At 53.1% G+C, this 15,637-nt stretch overlaps 1 protein-coding gene across 1 annotated transcript; it reads left to right on the forward strand.

The window, feature by feature from the left end:
- The first annotated feature begins 1,885 nt into the window (after positions 1-1,885).
- On the forward strand, positions 1,886-14,395 carry FGF6 (fibroblast growth factor 6). Its single transcript, XM_068972078.1, has 3 exons — positions 1,886-2,231; positions 3,307-3,410; positions 14,219-14,395. The coding sequence occupies exons 1-3, from the start codon at positions 1,886-1,888 to the stop codon at positions 14,393-14,395; spliced, it is 627 nt and encodes a 208-aa protein (XP_068828179.1).
- The last annotated feature ends 1,242 nt before the right edge of the window (positions 14,396-15,637 follow it).

The following is a 15,637-nucleotide window of genomic DNA, read 5'->3' on the forward strand; positions in this document are numbered from 1 at the left end:
ACTAGCTTTTCACCCTCCGACGGGCTGCCTCTTCCTGACGTCCAAGCAGCAGTAGCATGAACACAAGATTCCGAAGTGGCCACGGGTGAGGGGATGTCTCCGCCACTCCTGGATGTTGAAAGGGTTAATGTGTGCACTCTACCTAGAAGTCCAACATGAAAGTCCATTTTTTGACAGTTCTGTTTTTGATTATTCAAGACCTTCCTATTTTGCAGAGAGATACTTTTTTAAAAATTATATATATATATATATATTTAAACTAATTTTCTAACAAGGCTTACATAGTCGACCCGCTCTGTACCCGCTGGGTTCCAATCTTTCCTTGTGGATGAGACGGTGGTGCAGGTGATGGGGGTGGGGGCCCAGGAGGCTGGGGACCCAAGGGTGAGGCCGCTGGCAGGGTGGAAGTTCATGTATTCCCTCCCCTGTTCCCCACACTTTACCAGATGAAAGTAATCACAGAAGACCGCTGGGCTTCAGGGATTCTGAGAGGACAAAACGGACATGCAAGGCTTGGCGAAAACCCTAACCAAAGCGTCATCCAGGTGAACTATGCTGCAGGGCAGAAGGCAGGTGAACGCCACAGACTGGAGGTGGGGACCCAGGCCAAGGCTGGAGCTTACAGTTGGAGGGGAAGGCATGCAGTCTCAGTCTCATGCCCTGCTGCCCAGGGCCTCCTCCTAGAAACCTTCCCCACGCTGCCCGCACCCTCCACTGTGAGTGAGTGCTATTGAAATGGTTCTATGAGGTACCCTTGGCCTAGAGCAAGCTCACTCGATTCATGGAAATCTCACTTCTATGACAGGCGTCGTGCAGAGGTTGCAAGCACTGGATTTGGACTTTGGCCATCTTTATATGTTCTGGCTTTGCAGCTTACTAGCTGTCATCATTTGGGCAAGTCACTTAAGCTTGCCCCCTGCCTCAACTTCCTCATCTTTGAAATGGGAATGACAGCAGTCAGGTGGCCAAGGGTGAACCCCAGTGGGAAAAGGGCTGGTGACTCTGTCCAGGGCTGGACGCAGCTCCTACCCTCTGGCTGGTTGCACGCCAGGACCTGTGTGGAGAACAGAAGCCCCACCCTAGCCCCACCTCCCTCCACAATCCTCAAGACATTTGGAGACCCCCTGTCCAATCCCTGTTCTCTCTTGCTAAAGGGGTGCAGCCTTCCAGCATCCTCCCAGCCTCGGTGGCCCTTAACCATGAGCTCTTTCCATGAACAGGGTGACTCAAAGGCCCCACTCATCACCTGCCACCACGCCTCCCCCATCCCTGGCTTTACCCTTTGCCCTCTAAATAAGGAAGCCAGCGCTGCCAGGCCAAGGACTTCTGCCCAATTTGGGTCCTGGGTGGCCTCTCGCCTCCCTCTTCCCCTGGGCCCCCAGCCAACTCCCCCTCCCTCAGAGATGCGCCCTGCTCACTTCATTCCTGCCTCATAGTTGGAATGACAGCAGCTCCCAGAATCTGTGGGGTGTGTGGGGCAGGGGGGGGTGCCGGGGGTCTGGGGAGGCAGCCAGGCCGTGGAGCAGGTTAATGTTACAGCCCTGGATAAGTGAGCTGGGCCACTTGACGTCAGGGTGATGATGGGTGGCAGGGAGGGCCAAGCGGCTGAACTATAAAGACAAGTCCAATCCGATATAATCAACTCGGGTCGGAGTCAGCGGGCCAGCCAGGCAGCGTCCCCAAGCCATGGTCCCTACCGGCCGCGGCTCAGCCTGGGTCCCTCTGCTCCAGACCCAAGTGCCCAAAGCCGGCTTTGGTTTCATGTCAGCAGCCTTCAACTGCCTTCCAAAAATAAGCCCCTGCCGCCATGCCGAGGGGAGAAAAACAAGAAGGGCGGTATTTTTAGGGCCATTAATTCTGACCACGTGCCTGAGAGGCAAGGTGGATGGCCCGGGGACAGACGCTGCTCATCACTATGTCCCGGGGAGCAGGACGTCCGCAGGGCACGCTGTGGGCTCTCGTCTTCCTCGGCGTCCTAGTGGGCATGGTGGTGCCCTCTCCCGCAGGCACCCGAGCCAACGGCACGCTGCTGGCCTCAAGGGGCTGGGGCACCCTGCTGTCCAGGTCTCGGGCCGGCCTGGCCGGAGAGATCGCAGGCGTGAACTGGGAGAGTGGCTATTTGGTGGGGATCAAGAGGCAGCGGAGGCTGTACTGCAACGTGGGCATCGGCTTCCACCTTCAGGTGCCCCCCGACGGCCGGATCAGCGGGACCCACGAGGAGAACCCCTACAGTGAGTGCCATCCACAGCCAGTTGGGGAAGCCAGGGGATGGGACTCCAGCAGGTCTCTGGTGCCTGGGGTCCTGTGATGAAGGGACTCCAGCAGGTCTCTGGTGCCTGGGGTCCTGTGATGAAGGGACTCCAGCAGGTCTCTGGTGCCTGGGGTCCTGTGATGAAGGGACTCCAGCAGGTCTCTGGTACCTGGGGTCCTGTGATGAAGGGGGAAGGGGGATTCTCCACTTGGGTGCCCACTAGCCTAGCCACCTCCCCCAACTCGCTTTGCTCCTGCAGGATGCATAGGCTGAGGTCTGAGCATCCTCTGCCACCAGCCCATGGAGCTCCTGCGGCATCAGTTCCTTCAGTATTTCAGGCACAGCCATGGCCTCATAGGACCACCAGGAACCCCCAGCCAGGGGGAGCCACAAAATGAGGGTGGAGAGAACCGGCAAGGATGCTTAGACCAGATTAGATATGAGCTGCTTTTTATTTCACTTCCCTCTTTGAGAGGAAAGGCAAGTCATTTGCAAAATTTCCAGCTGCAGCTTGTCCTTCTTTCTAGTTCAGCTTGCCCCCACCCCCCATGCCTGCCCTACAAGTTGGTGGGTTACTGTCTAGATGGGCTATCCCCAGGAGAGGATGGGGCTGGAGGATCCAAGGCAGCCGTCAGACTCTGTGTGGCTGCAGTGTTTGCAAGATTAGATAGGCTGGAATGTGTTGAAATGCGAGGAGACATTTTAAACAAAGCTAATCAGAAATTACTTTTTGTTTAATCCACGTCAAGGACCTCATGTGATTAAGCCCAGATTCAAAGCTACTCTTAGGTAGATGCCCAGGTGGCCACTGGGATCTCTAACTCCAGTGTCAGGACTTCCCCCTTCCAGAACTCGATTGTTAACAGTTCAGTAAAATGGCCCAAGCTGACAACTCAGCTCCTAAAGTGAGACCAGGATGGAGGCGATAGAAGGCCTGACTTTCTAGAAGCAAGAGGGTGGGCCTAGATGCCCTTGGTGGGGGGGTCACCTTTAGCTTGACATCCCACTCTGCTTTGCACAATCCTGGGGTAACAAAGCCCCTGTCTCTTTGGCAGGCCTGCTGGAGATTTCCACAGTGGAGAGAGGTGTGGTGAGCCTCTTTGGGGTGAAGAGCGCCCTCTTCGTCGCCATGAACAGTAAAGGAAAATTATACGCCACGGTGAGTCCATCAGGCCAGGGGAAGCTTCCGGCTGCACGAGGCCTGCCTGCGTGCTCAGTCGCTCAGTCGTGTCTGGCAGGCTTCTCTGTCCACGGGATTCTCCAGGCTGGAGTGAGTTGCCATTTCCTCCTCCAGGGGATCTTCCAGACTCGGGGATTGAACCTGCACCTCCTGTATTAGCAGGTGGACTCTCTACCACTGAGCCACCCGGGAAGCCCCTGCATGAGGCCTGAAGAGTGTGCAGTTGAAGAAAGTAATGCAAACTCTTGAGCAGAGACGTGCATATTTATCTAGAATGAGGAGGGGGGCTGTGGGAGGAGCCGGTGCGAGTGAGGTGCTTGCAGCTCTGTGCTGGATCGTGTTTTTCTTGATCCCACCCATTGGAGCCTTGTAGCAAGAAAGGAACCATAGCTCAGAGGGCTATAGGGTCCAAGGGAAGCCAGAGTTCTGCATAAAGCTGCTGTCCAAGCTTACGGTCAGGCCCTGAGCTGGAGAGGCCCAGAGAAGCAGGCTTGTGTTTCAGCCTAGACATGCTGCTCCCATGAGCCACCCTCCAGCCACGAGCACAGCTCGGGGAGAAGAAATGAAGCTCTTTTCCTCACCTTTATCAGCGCGTGGACATCTCACTTTAAGGTTTTAAGCCCTCTGACCTCTGATCCCAGCTGCCAAAGAACCATGCCTCTCACTGTACCCCCTTAGCTGGCACCAGCCTCCACCTCTGCCTTCTCCCATCACCCGTCATGGCTGGTGGGGGCAATGCTAGCACTTGGGTTAACCTCCCCAACTTCCACGTTTCCCCACTTCTCTGCTCTCTCTGACCCCTTCCTTCCTGGGTCTCCCAGCCCATAATTTTGGCATATTCCAAAACGTGGATGGGGAAAGCATTCCTATGAAGGCAGAGACCCTGGGAGTTCTCGCCACTGAAATAAGAAGGCTAAAAAGGAAGACCTGTGAGCCATGGTCGAGGAATAGCAGAGTGACTATTTCTGGGGAGGGCGTGGAGGGCCGTTCTACCCCTGCGTGGGGGCAGACGGGAGCAGGAAGTGAATGTGGAGGCCCTGGGACCCGGGGCCGGCATCCAGGGAGGCTGTCCCAACAGACCAGGGCTGTGAAATGCCCGAAGCGGGAGCCCAGGTGGCCTCGGCCTGTGATCTGCAGCGCTAGCACCTCTCTGTCTGTGTTGGTTTGTGTGACGACAAGGCGTGCGTCAGAATCAGTGATCCTCTGAGGACAAGTGGCTGGACGGCGGGTAGGCTGGAGTTGGAACCGTCCTAGTCTGTACCGTGAGAGGAGGCGCTTCTGCTGAGGGCCTACAGGCATCACCTGCAGAGCACAGAGGCAGGTCTGCACACAGACCTGGGGTCCCACCTGCAAAGTGAGGATGAAGATCAGATGCACCTCTCGGGGCTTCTGGGGAACAGTGCCTAGAGAGCATCCCCAGGGCTCCTGATCAACAGTAGTGCTCAATACAGGGGAATCATTTAAGTTGTCTCAACACTGCTGCAGGTTCTACCCATCTCCTACTAGAGAGGAGTCTCCTGGGAGGAATTTCTGCATCCACACCACCTTGGGAACTTGTCACAGGCCAGATTTCTGGGGTCCCTCCTCAGAGATGCTCAGTCATTAGGGCTGGATCGGGGGGCCTGCATATGTTTGTTTTTATTCTTCAAGTTTCCCAGGTATTTCTGAGGTGCAAGCAGGCTTAGGGGCCACCAGGCTACATGGGCTTTGCACGGCAGGGAATTCTCGCTGGCCGATGGTCACATCAGAGCTGAAAGCTTCAGGGAGATGAAACTGGTCTGCAACGGGGATCCTCAGATGTCCTTTTCACTGCTCTCTGCATGTGTGATGGAGAGGGCAGAAGGTCCCTGGGGCCAACAGGGCTTCGATGGAGCCAGTGCCCTGCCTGGTACAGCGGATGGTCCCCGACAGCCCCTTCCCAGCCACGTGAGTGTTGCCTGGATCCCACTGGTTGCAGAGCCAGGAATGGGGGCAGTTGGCTCTGAGCTTCTCTGCAAAGTGAATCTTTTGGAAGGAAGCACAGATTACATCAACCCTTATCTCTGCCACCATCATTAACAAAGCTATTTAGTATTTCTTTCTCCTTATCCCGAAAGAAATTTAACTGTGAGGTGGGGGAAGGACACAAACAGAGCTTCAGTGTGACCACTTCCCACTTGAAACGTGGGGTCCCTGTAGGAGAAGCCAGGGAGGCTGGGACCAGCAGGAGCGCTGGGAGTGGACAGAGCATTCTGGGACCACAAGGAGGGGGAGACTCTGAAGCATAGGCTGACCCCTCACTCCTGGGCAGATGACTTCAAAGGGGGTCCACAGGACTCACTGAAGAGTCAAAGTCCAGGAAAAGGGGGGGCTTCCCTGGGAGGATCCCTGCCCACCATCTACACCTCCACCTCCTCCCCTCATATACCTCCCAGGGGCGTCTGCCCAAGGGCACCTTCTTGGAGGGGAGATGTCCTCCCTGGAGTCCCAGACCCCCCACCAGATGCTCCTGAACCCCCTCCCCCCACCCTGCAGTGCCCCCAGGGGCCGTTATCACAGTCTGAAAGAACAGTTGCCAACTGATCCCGGAGCCAGGACGACTCCTGATGGATGGTGATTTCATTCACACCATTTCCCTTTAAGCCCCTGGAACTGTCTCCCTCCCTGCATGCTCAGCTGCTACTATGGTCCCTGAGTGGGGTTTCCTCTGGGGGGTGGGGACCCCTGCTCAGGGGAGAGACAGAGGGAGGGACGGGGGCAAAGTAGGAAAATAGTCACTAGGTCGTGTCAGACTCGTTTACGACCGCATGGACTGTAGCCCACCAGGCTCCTCTGTCCATGGGATTCTCCAGGCAAGAATGCTGGGATGAATTGCCATTCCCTTCTCCAGGGGATCTTCCCAAACTGGGGATTGAACCCACATCTCCTGCACTGCAGGCAGATTCTTTACAGGGAAATCCAAGGTAGGAAAATAAGCGCCAAGAAAACTCACCTAGAGAGTGGGCTTCCACGGGTCTCATCCCTTGGAAGGAAGGGTGCAGAGCCTCTGGCAGTGTTTAGACAATATAAACAGCTCGCCCGTATTGAGCACCTACTATTTGCCAGGTGTCCTGGGGATGCTTTCTGGACAGTAACCCCCCCCACCCCCCCCGCCAGCACAGCTAGGAGGCGTGTCTGACAGTCATCCCCATTTTGAAGATGGGACCCTGAGTCTCTGAGGTCTCAGGTGAATCAGGTTTGTGTGTAGACCTGGCTCCACGGGTGATGCCCTAGGGCTGCAGCAGAAACGCACCACCTGTGCAGACTGACACCCAGGTTTCAGCTCCTAGCCTCCAGCCACTATCTTACTTCCAGCAAAGTCTCTAACCACCTCTGAGCCCAGACCTCTGCTCCCTCTGATTGGGACGGAGGCAGGAATCAGTGAGTTCCAATCTCCTTAATCTTTTTAAAATTTAAAAAAGAAAAAAAAAAAATCAAAGCTCTCCACCTGCCAGTGGTACTGTTAGAATCCTGTAGCTGAGAAAAGCACATAGTGATGAAAATCTGCTAGGGATTCAGTTATGCTTCTCTGTGATTTTGGTTTTACTCAGTATAACTGTGTCTCCACCCTTTTCATCAATGGCATCATGACAACAGGCGAAGCAAAGCATTTATTTCATCCACAGAGCCCTTCGGTTGTTACCTGGGGCGTTAACCTGCAGGGAGGGGAGGATCAGGTCTTGCTCTTGCTCTTAGCTGCTTCTCTCCCCTAGCGGGAGATGCAGTCTGAGCAGATGGGGCAAAGGGTCACTGGAGCTAACAGTATGTGGAAGGGTCAGAGATGGGACCCCAGAGCTGGGGGCGGCTTGTGGTGCAGCCAGGGGCCTGCGGAGCCCTGCAGACAGTCTCCCATATGGCTTTGTCTGCGGCCTCCCTGCTAGCCCAGGCGATGCAGGAATAAGGAGTGAGAAGCACGGCAGGCCCGGTGGAGGCATCTTCAAACGCTTCTAAGTTGCCGATGCAATTGTGTGTTAGGAACGGGGATTAGAAAGGATAGGCGTCTTCAGAGCCAGGAGGTATTGTTTCTCCATTTCAGCTAGGGACCGAGAAAGCAGCAGTTGGGCTCCAGGAGGAGAGGGTCTTGGGACAAAAAGTTCTCTGGGTTTTTTTCTCACCTCCCCCCTCCTTATCCATGCAACCCTCTCCCCAACTCCCATGCCCATAGACAACCAGAAGTAAAGGGGGCAAATGGCCTGCGTAGCCCTAGAAAAAAGAACTTTAAAGACAAGGAGACACTTCCATCAGTCCGGTGACCTGGTGAACAAACACCAGAGTCTGGGATGGCCGTCTGGTCCACCTCAGATTCTGAGAGGCATTTCTGCCAGCAGTAACTCATGCCAAGACCCCTGTATGTCCCACCCACCCCTACAAAATGCCCCTTCTCCACTGCCAGAGCTAAACGCTTTAGAGCTGGGTCCTCAGAAGTCCCATTAGACCTATGTGGAATTTAAGACATCGTCACACTGGAGCTTGGGGCCTAGCAGGCCCCGGCAATGTGATCCGGGGGAATTATTTTCATTTGTTCAAGTAATAATATACGGTAGCTGCTTTTCTTAACACGGCGTTCGCTTGGCTTTTCCCACCAGAGCTGAGGAGCCAACATTCCTGAGCCATGAGACTCGGCTCAGGGACATGAACGGTGAGATGAAGCAAGGGGCTGGTCCCGATGCCAACCTGAGCATCCATGGGGCTGTGGAGTATCAGGCTGGAGGGAAGAATTCAGGGCCATGATCTTGGCCTCCTGCCCCGGGCCCTGTGACCACTTGAACACCAGGGATGGAGCAGAGGGGCTCAGAGAGGAAGGGGCCAGAGAGAGGCAGAGAGGCTTTCAAAGCAACTTCATCCATGTCTCTTCTCACTTTGGATTCGCACAGAATCTGGGGAAGGCTTTGGACAATAAAGAATCTGCCTGCAATGTGGGTCACCTGGGTTCGATCCCTGGGTCAGGAAGCTCCCCTGGAAAAGGGCATGGCAACCCCCTCCAGTATTCTTGCTTGGAGAATCCCATGGACAGGAGCCTGGCGGGCTACAGTCCATGGGATTGGAAAGACCACGACACGGCCGAGCAGCTAACACAACATGGGGAAGGCTAGGGACGTAAAGTGGGCTGGAGGAAAGAAACGGAGGTCGGAAGCTTTCCAAGAAGTTGGGGATGGAAGTTGAATATCAAAATCTGATGAGCAGAGACCAAAGCACCACGTATAACACCACCATCGTGCACATTTAAACAAATACGTTTTAGAAGATCTACTACTGCTGCTGCTAAGTCACTTCAGTCGTGTCCAACTCTGTGCGACCCCATAGACGGCAGCCCACCAGGCTCCCCTGTCCCTGGGATTCTCCAGGCAAGAACACTGGAGTGGGTTGCCATTTCCTTCTCCAGTGCAGGAAAGTGAAAAGTGAAAGGGAAGTCGCTCAGTCATATCCGACTCTTAGTGACCCCATGGATTGCAGCCTACCAGGCTCCTCCATCCATAGGATTTTCCAGGCAAGAGTACTGGAGTGGGGTGCCATTGCCTTCTCCATTTAGAAGATCTAGACCTTAGCAAAAGCTACATTCTTCTATTGGATCAGGGCAAACGCTCTGAATTTCTGGCTCCAATTTGGCTCAGTTCCTCTCTCTTTCTGTCCTGTCCCCAGAGGCTTCTGCCCCAAGATCTGATTCCCTCTCTAGAGTTTGCAAAGAAAGTGAAGTCACTCAGTCATGTCCAATTCTATGCAACCCCATGGACTGTAGCCCTCCAGGCTCCTCCATCCATGGAATTTTCTAAGCAAGGGTACTGGAGCAGGTTGCCATTTCCTTCTCCAGGGGATCTTCCCAACACAGGGATCAAACCCAGGTCTCCCTCATTGTGGGTAAAGGCTTTACCATCTGAGCCACGAGGGAATCAGAGTTTGCAAACCTCACATGAAAACTCTCCCTTGACCACCGTTTAGATCAGAAATGAATTCTCCTGGAAACTGGCAGGTGGAGTGCTCTCCACGGTCATAAAAAGTTAGAACCGATTGGTGGGTGGATGGGGGCTGGACAGGACTAGAGGGAGAGCACAGACCAGTCTCTGATACAAAGCTTCTCTCAGTCCATTTTCTGGGCCATCTTCCATCCTCAATTCCCTCCCCATTTGCACTAATCCACTAACATGACGAGGTAATATCAATATATGCACATGGTTTAAGGGGTGGGATGGTGCAGAAGAACACACCGTGGAACTGAAGTCTCACTCTCACTGTTTTTTGTGGTTTTTTTTGGGGGGGAGGCGGGGTTTGGCCATGCCATGCAGCATATGGGATCTTAGTTCCCTGACAGGGATTGAACCCATGCCCGCTGCATTGGGAGCTCAGAGTCCTAACCACTGGACCACCAGGGAAGTTCTTCCCTTTCACTGTTGTCTCAAAGACCCAGACTCTCCCCTGGGCAGCAGTGTCACTAGGCCTCGTGTGCCAACCATCCTAGGAAGAACCAGCTTCCCTATGTGGGTGCTTATGTTGGCATCATATTTTAAAATCACACAAACAGGAGCAAACTACTCACAGTGTCTGAATCTTGCTTCTTCACTGAACCGCATGCCTTAGGGGCCACCTCCAAACAGTGCACAGAGGGGTTCTGGGTTTTTCTGACTGAGAGCCTTCTGTGTGTGGCTGTCCCGTCACTGAGCGGAGCGCCGCCCGCCTGGCAGACCCTGAGGCTGTTTCCGGTCTCTCACTGTTTTAGGTGATGCTGCAGTGAGTGACTTTTATACACGAGTGGGAGTGAGCCTGTAAGATAAATTCCTAGAAGTGGAAGCACTCATCAAACCTGTAGTCATTATTTCATTCTAATAAATATTGTAAATTCTCCCTTGACAGCAGTTATAACAATACACACAGCAACACATCCAATGAGAACTGCTAGGCCCCATGCCCTCCCCAACGAATGCCTCTTATCCAGCTCAGTTCTCTGTGCAACCTGACAGTTACAAATGTGATCGCACAGCTGTGCTTTACGGTTCCTTCAGGGCTTCCCTGGGGGCTCAGATGGTAAAGAATCTGCCTGCAGTGCAGGAGACCCAGGTTCCCAGGCTGGGAAGATCCCTTGGAGAAGGGAATGGCTACCCACTCCAGTATTCTGGCCTGGAGATGTCCATGGACAGAGGAGCCTGGCGGGCTACAGTCCACGGGGTCACAAAGAGTCGGACATGACTGAGTTAGGCATATTTTCTTATGTTTAAATGCTACTTGTATTTCCTTTTCTGTGAACTGTCTATAAACATCCATTTTTCAGTCAGTTCATGGTTCTGAATATAATAGCAAAATTTAATCTATTGCAAACTATATTATAAAGTATAATGCATTATAAATGTTTTTTTTAATTCAGTTTGCTATTTACATTCTTATTTTCTTTAAGGTGATTTTTTTTTTTTCCAGGCAGAAGTCTAATTTATTCCTCTTGGGTTTCATAATGGCCTCTATTTTTGCGTGTCCTGTTTAGAAAGAGCTTTCTGACTTTTTTTTTTAAGATTCTTTTCCCTCTTTTTTCCTTTTGTTTTCGGTCCTGTCTGCATGGCTTGTGGTACCTCAGTTTCCAGACTGGGGTTTGAACCTGGGCCTTGGCAGTGAAAGTGCCACTAGGCCACTGGGGAACTCTCCTTAAGTTTCTCTTTTTAGCATTTAAATATTTGTTCCTTTGGAATTTATTTTAGAGTTAGGAATAAAATCATACATCAGATTTTATCATTATTCCATTATTATTATTATTATTATTATATACGATGGTATCCAGTTCTTCCGACACCACGTTTTCTCCAGTGATTGCAACGCCACTGCTGTTTCATATTCATTTTATGTTCTGTTTCATATTCATTTCATGTTCATGTTTGGATTTATTTCTGGATCGTTTTCTGTTTGTTGAGCTGCACCAGACTGTTGATTTATGCAGCATTATTTCTGCTCAACTTTGACCATTGATCCCGAATTCACTTTTCCCTGGAGCTTTGCCCATGGACAGCCTTAGGTCCTGTGGTTACCCCGACCCCCCATGTTCCAAGAGGCCCCAGGAGTGCAGGGCCAGAGCCCGGTCAGCTCTGTGCCCCCCTCCCCCAGGCTCGCCCCCTACCACCACTCAGGCAATAAACGCAGGGCTTAGAAGCTAACTTGTCCTACAACCCACTGCAGTTTTTTTTAAACTTTATTTTTGGCCACCTGGGTCTTGCTGCTACAGGGACATTTCTCTAGATGTAGAGCGGGGTCTGCTCTTCGTTGAGGTTCACGGGCTTCTCACTGTGGTGGCTTCTCTTGTTTCATATCACGGGCTCTAGGGTGTGCAGGTTTCAGTTGTTGCCACTCCCGGACTCTAGAACATAGGCTCAATAGTTGTGGCTCCTGGGCTCCGTTGCTCCAAGGTACATGGAATCTTTCTAGACCAGGGATGTCTGGAAAACCTATGTCCCCTGCATTAGCAGGTAGATTCCACTGGACCACCAGGTAAGCCCCCACAGCAAGTTTTACAGGAATGATGATCCCAAGACAAAGCCTTTAGTGCTTTTACTTTCAACTAATCTATGAATCCGTTGGAGGAGAATCATTATGGCAATAGCAATTACTTTTTACTTTGCTGTGTGCCAAGCCTTATACCATGCATTACTTCAGTGAATGCGCCCTCCAATTCTATGACAGAATTGTCATCACTGCTCCCATTTTACAGATGAGGAAGCTGAGGTTTAGAAGGTGAAATCACTTGCCAAGTTCACATAGCTAAATAAGAGGTGAATCGTCACATATGCTTTGCCTACTTTGATTAGTTTCTTCTTCCTACTTTGGGACATTCCTTTCTTCATTCTGCAAATATTTTTGAGCACCCATAGCAAACAAGATAAAAACTTGTGAAAAACAGAACTCCCTGGTGTGATATTCAGAAGCCAGTTGACATGGCTGGTGCAGGCTTGCAGGGTCATCTCAAGGAAATGAACATCACAGGGAGGTGCCTTATCAACAGTAACCCAGGGGTGTGAGAGGGAAAGAGAGGAGACCTTCATTCATTGAGGGGGTGGCAAAGGGATGGGTAAGTGGTACCCAGCGTATTACCTAGACAATGCCCATGGCCCCTCACTGGCTCTCGCTGCATCCAAGAGCTATCCCTTTGTGGGCATCCATGAGCCCCTATTAGAGCATCATCCATCCAGTGTCACCTGCTCAAAAGGACACAGTCCTTGTCTCAAGGAACTGGGAGTCCCCTGGGATGGTGCATTGTTTTCAGTGCTGTCAGACTGGTCCACTCGGAGCCCCGAGGAGCCAGCTCATCACCCTTGTTCATCAGAGAAAGAGGCTCTCGTCCACCCCACGGCGGCAGGGTAAGGCCAGGCACTCGTAGTACGATTCCTCTTGAGAAGGTCAGACGATACCCCTGGCACAGCCGCTCAGCCATTGAGTGGGTTTTTTATAGCCGATGGCCTCAGTCGGCAGGAAGGAGTCAGGTATTATGCTTAGCTCTGTCTCTGTTTCATTCTGCATTTCTCCAAAGACCAGATCCCAGGCTTTTGGCCCTCCAAGGGAGCGACCCCCACCTGAAGCCCAGAAATTCCCGCGGCCGGGGGCAGTGACCTGGGTGGGTTTGAATGGAGGGCCCTCTCTTCTAGGAATAAAGGAGGACTTGGGTGATTTATTGGGGCTGAACTTGATGTGTGGCAGGAAGCCTGGCCCTCAGTTTCTGAACAGGTGGTCCTCACACAACTCGCTCCAGCAGGGGCCCTTCATCACCAGGCCCAGACTCCATGGCACCACAGGTCGCAGAGGGAACCAGGTTCTGTTCCCCATAAGGTCTCTGCTCATCACCATCTCATTCCTGCCTTTCTCTGGAGAACGGTGGATTCCTAGGGGGCACCAAGGCTTCCAGGTGGCTCAGTGGTAAAGAACCCACCTGCCAATGCAGGAGACATAATGAGACACGGGTTCGATCCCCCGGTCGGGAAGATCCCCTGGAGGAGGAAATGGCAACCCACTCCAGTATTCTTGCCTGGAGAATCCCATGGATGGAGGAGCCTGGTGGGCTACAGTCCATGGGGTCACCAAGAGTCGGACATGGCTGAGCACACACACACAGGTGACACCAGGCACCTCTGGGCTCAAAATCAAAGCCAAGGATGGGCCTTTTAAGGGGCAGCACACTTGGGCCTTAACCTGGGAAAGATGGGATGAGGGATCCAACTGGAGAGAGAATTACCATAATAACCAGACGCAGGTGTGCTGGGAAGGCCTTTGAAAGTTGTCCGTCTCAACCTCCACTCACCTGCCCCTCCTGATGGTCCCTCAGCACGTGACATGCAGAAAAGGGAAGCAGGTCTGGAGGGGAGAAGGCTGCCCCAAGGTCACACAAGTGAAGCCACTGATCAAACCCCAGTCCTCAGTCCTGCTCCACCGGATCCTCTCCCAGCAGACTGGAGAAGACAGCTTCTTCTATCCCTTCCTGGTGCTGTCTCTGAACGTAATAAATTATCATCCGGGTGTTTAGTAGACTAAGTGCCCACTACCGCCAGTCTGGAGCACCCCCGCTTGCCACGTGACACAGGCCGTCCACCCACATCCCTGGGCCTGAGTTTTCTCATCATGAAGGCGGGGAAGGTGAGGGGGGCCCACGAGAGCTCTGAAGGCCCCCCTGTTTTCAGCTCCCAGGCTTCTGCTTACCCAGGATGTCTCAGAGCTCCCAGCAGTCATCCGATTCAGGGAGGCGAGAGGCCCGAGGCCTGCTGGGCTTCATTCATCACTGACGCTCTGCCGTTTGTCCATTTCCTCCACAGCCCAGCTTCCAAGAAGAGTGCAAGTTCAGAGAGACCCTCCTGCCCAACAACTACAACGCCTACGAGTCGGACATGTACCGAGGTGCCTACATTGCACTGAGCAAATACGGACGGGTGAAGCGGGGCAGCAAGGTGTCCCCGACCATGACTGTCACACACTTCCTCCCTAGGATATGAGGACCCCAGAGGAAGGCTCACAGATGGAAAGTGACGTCTTTTCTGTTGGAATTTTGCACAAGTGGACAGTTCCTCCTCCCTCTATGCCTCTTGAGTCGAGCTCGTTCTCTGCTTAGGAGTGGGGAGACCTGAACTGGTACCCAGAGCCACCGGACCCTATGGCGTGTGACCCACCCGAGGGAGGGGTTGCAGCTGGGCTCCTAGAATGGCAATGGATCGATCGATCCCACGCTCTGACCTCGACTGAGGGGAGAAAGTCCAGAGACACTCGTGGAAGAGGACCCTGGGCACTGGAAAAGAAGGGGAGGAAGTGCGTGTGCTGACGTATATCCATACATCTCGGTCTATGCGTGCAGACATCTCAGTCTATATCATCAGAGCCAGGGCATCTGGGCATCTCCGAACAGGTTTCTTCCTCCAGGCGTCGCCGGAATCTGCCTGCAAGAATGTCACCTGTCAGCCCAGCAGGATCGATGCGTGCTCCCACTCTGCCTCTTCCCAATCGCCTTCCCTCTCAGAGGCTGCTGACTCCGTGGGTTGCCCCGGGGGCGGGGGCAGGAAGCAGCTGTCCTCTAAAGTGCAGAGAGGGCAGGGTGACAGGGCGTAAGATTTAGCTGCAGACAGAAAGACTGAGCGGGCGCTCGAGGCATCCTGGGTGTGAGGGCTCTGGGGACCCTGGGACACATTGTCGGGGAAGCTGGGGGAGACGATATCCCCCTTTTTTGGAGGAGAGGGTCGGAGCAGTGTGTGAAGCAACTGGTAGAATACCGGCTAGAAGCAGCGGAATGGACGGGGCCTCCTAGAGAGAGCCTTTCTGCCCGGAGGACTCAAATGCTGCGTGTGGCTCCAAGAACAAGCTGCGGCCAGGCTGCCTGCCCGTAACTTTTCCTCACATTGGACTGGGTCTTATTTTAACCTCAGATGACAAGGATCCTAATAATGGCAACCTCTTTGGCGAGCATCAAGGGGTACAAAATAGGTCATGAAGGAAGTAGAGAGGTTTCAGACTTCAGATGCTAATTCCTCTCCAGTAACGTCCAGGAAACTCACCCAAGTTCTCATCTGATACTCTCACTTCCTTCTCAGCCGACCTCCCCCACACATGCACCGGTGCCTGGATGCAGTGGAATTGGGCATCGTGACGTTCAGAGTTTGCCCCCCGACCCCCTACAGTAGGAGAAGAGTGATAATCCGGTGAAATGGAGCATCCCAGCTGAAGCGGCTCCTTGCTGCCTCAATGCC

This window comes from Capricornis sumatraensis, chromosome 4 (genome assembly GCF_032405125.1).
Source record: "Capricornis sumatraensis isolate serow.1 chromosome 4, serow.2, whole genome shotgun sequence".
Taxonomy (NCBI): domain Eukaryota; kingdom Metazoa; phylum Chordata; class Mammalia; order Artiodactyla; family Bovidae; genus Capricornis; species Capricornis sumatraensis.

Excerpts from the sequence above, each read along its gene's own strand:
- FGF6 (XM_068972078.1), top strand. The coding sequence starts at position 1,886 with ATGGCCCGGGGACAGACGCTGCTCATCACTATGTCCCGGGGAGCAGGA. Across the intron at positions 2,232-3,306 it reads CCACGAGGAGAACCCCTACA|GCCTGCTGGAGATTTCCACA; the intron begins GTGAGTGCCATC and ends TCTCTTTGGCAG. Across the intron at positions 3,411-14,218 it reads AAGGAAAATTATACGCCACG|CCCAGCTTCCAAGAAGAGTG; the intron begins GTGAGTCCATCA and ends TTTCCTCCACAG.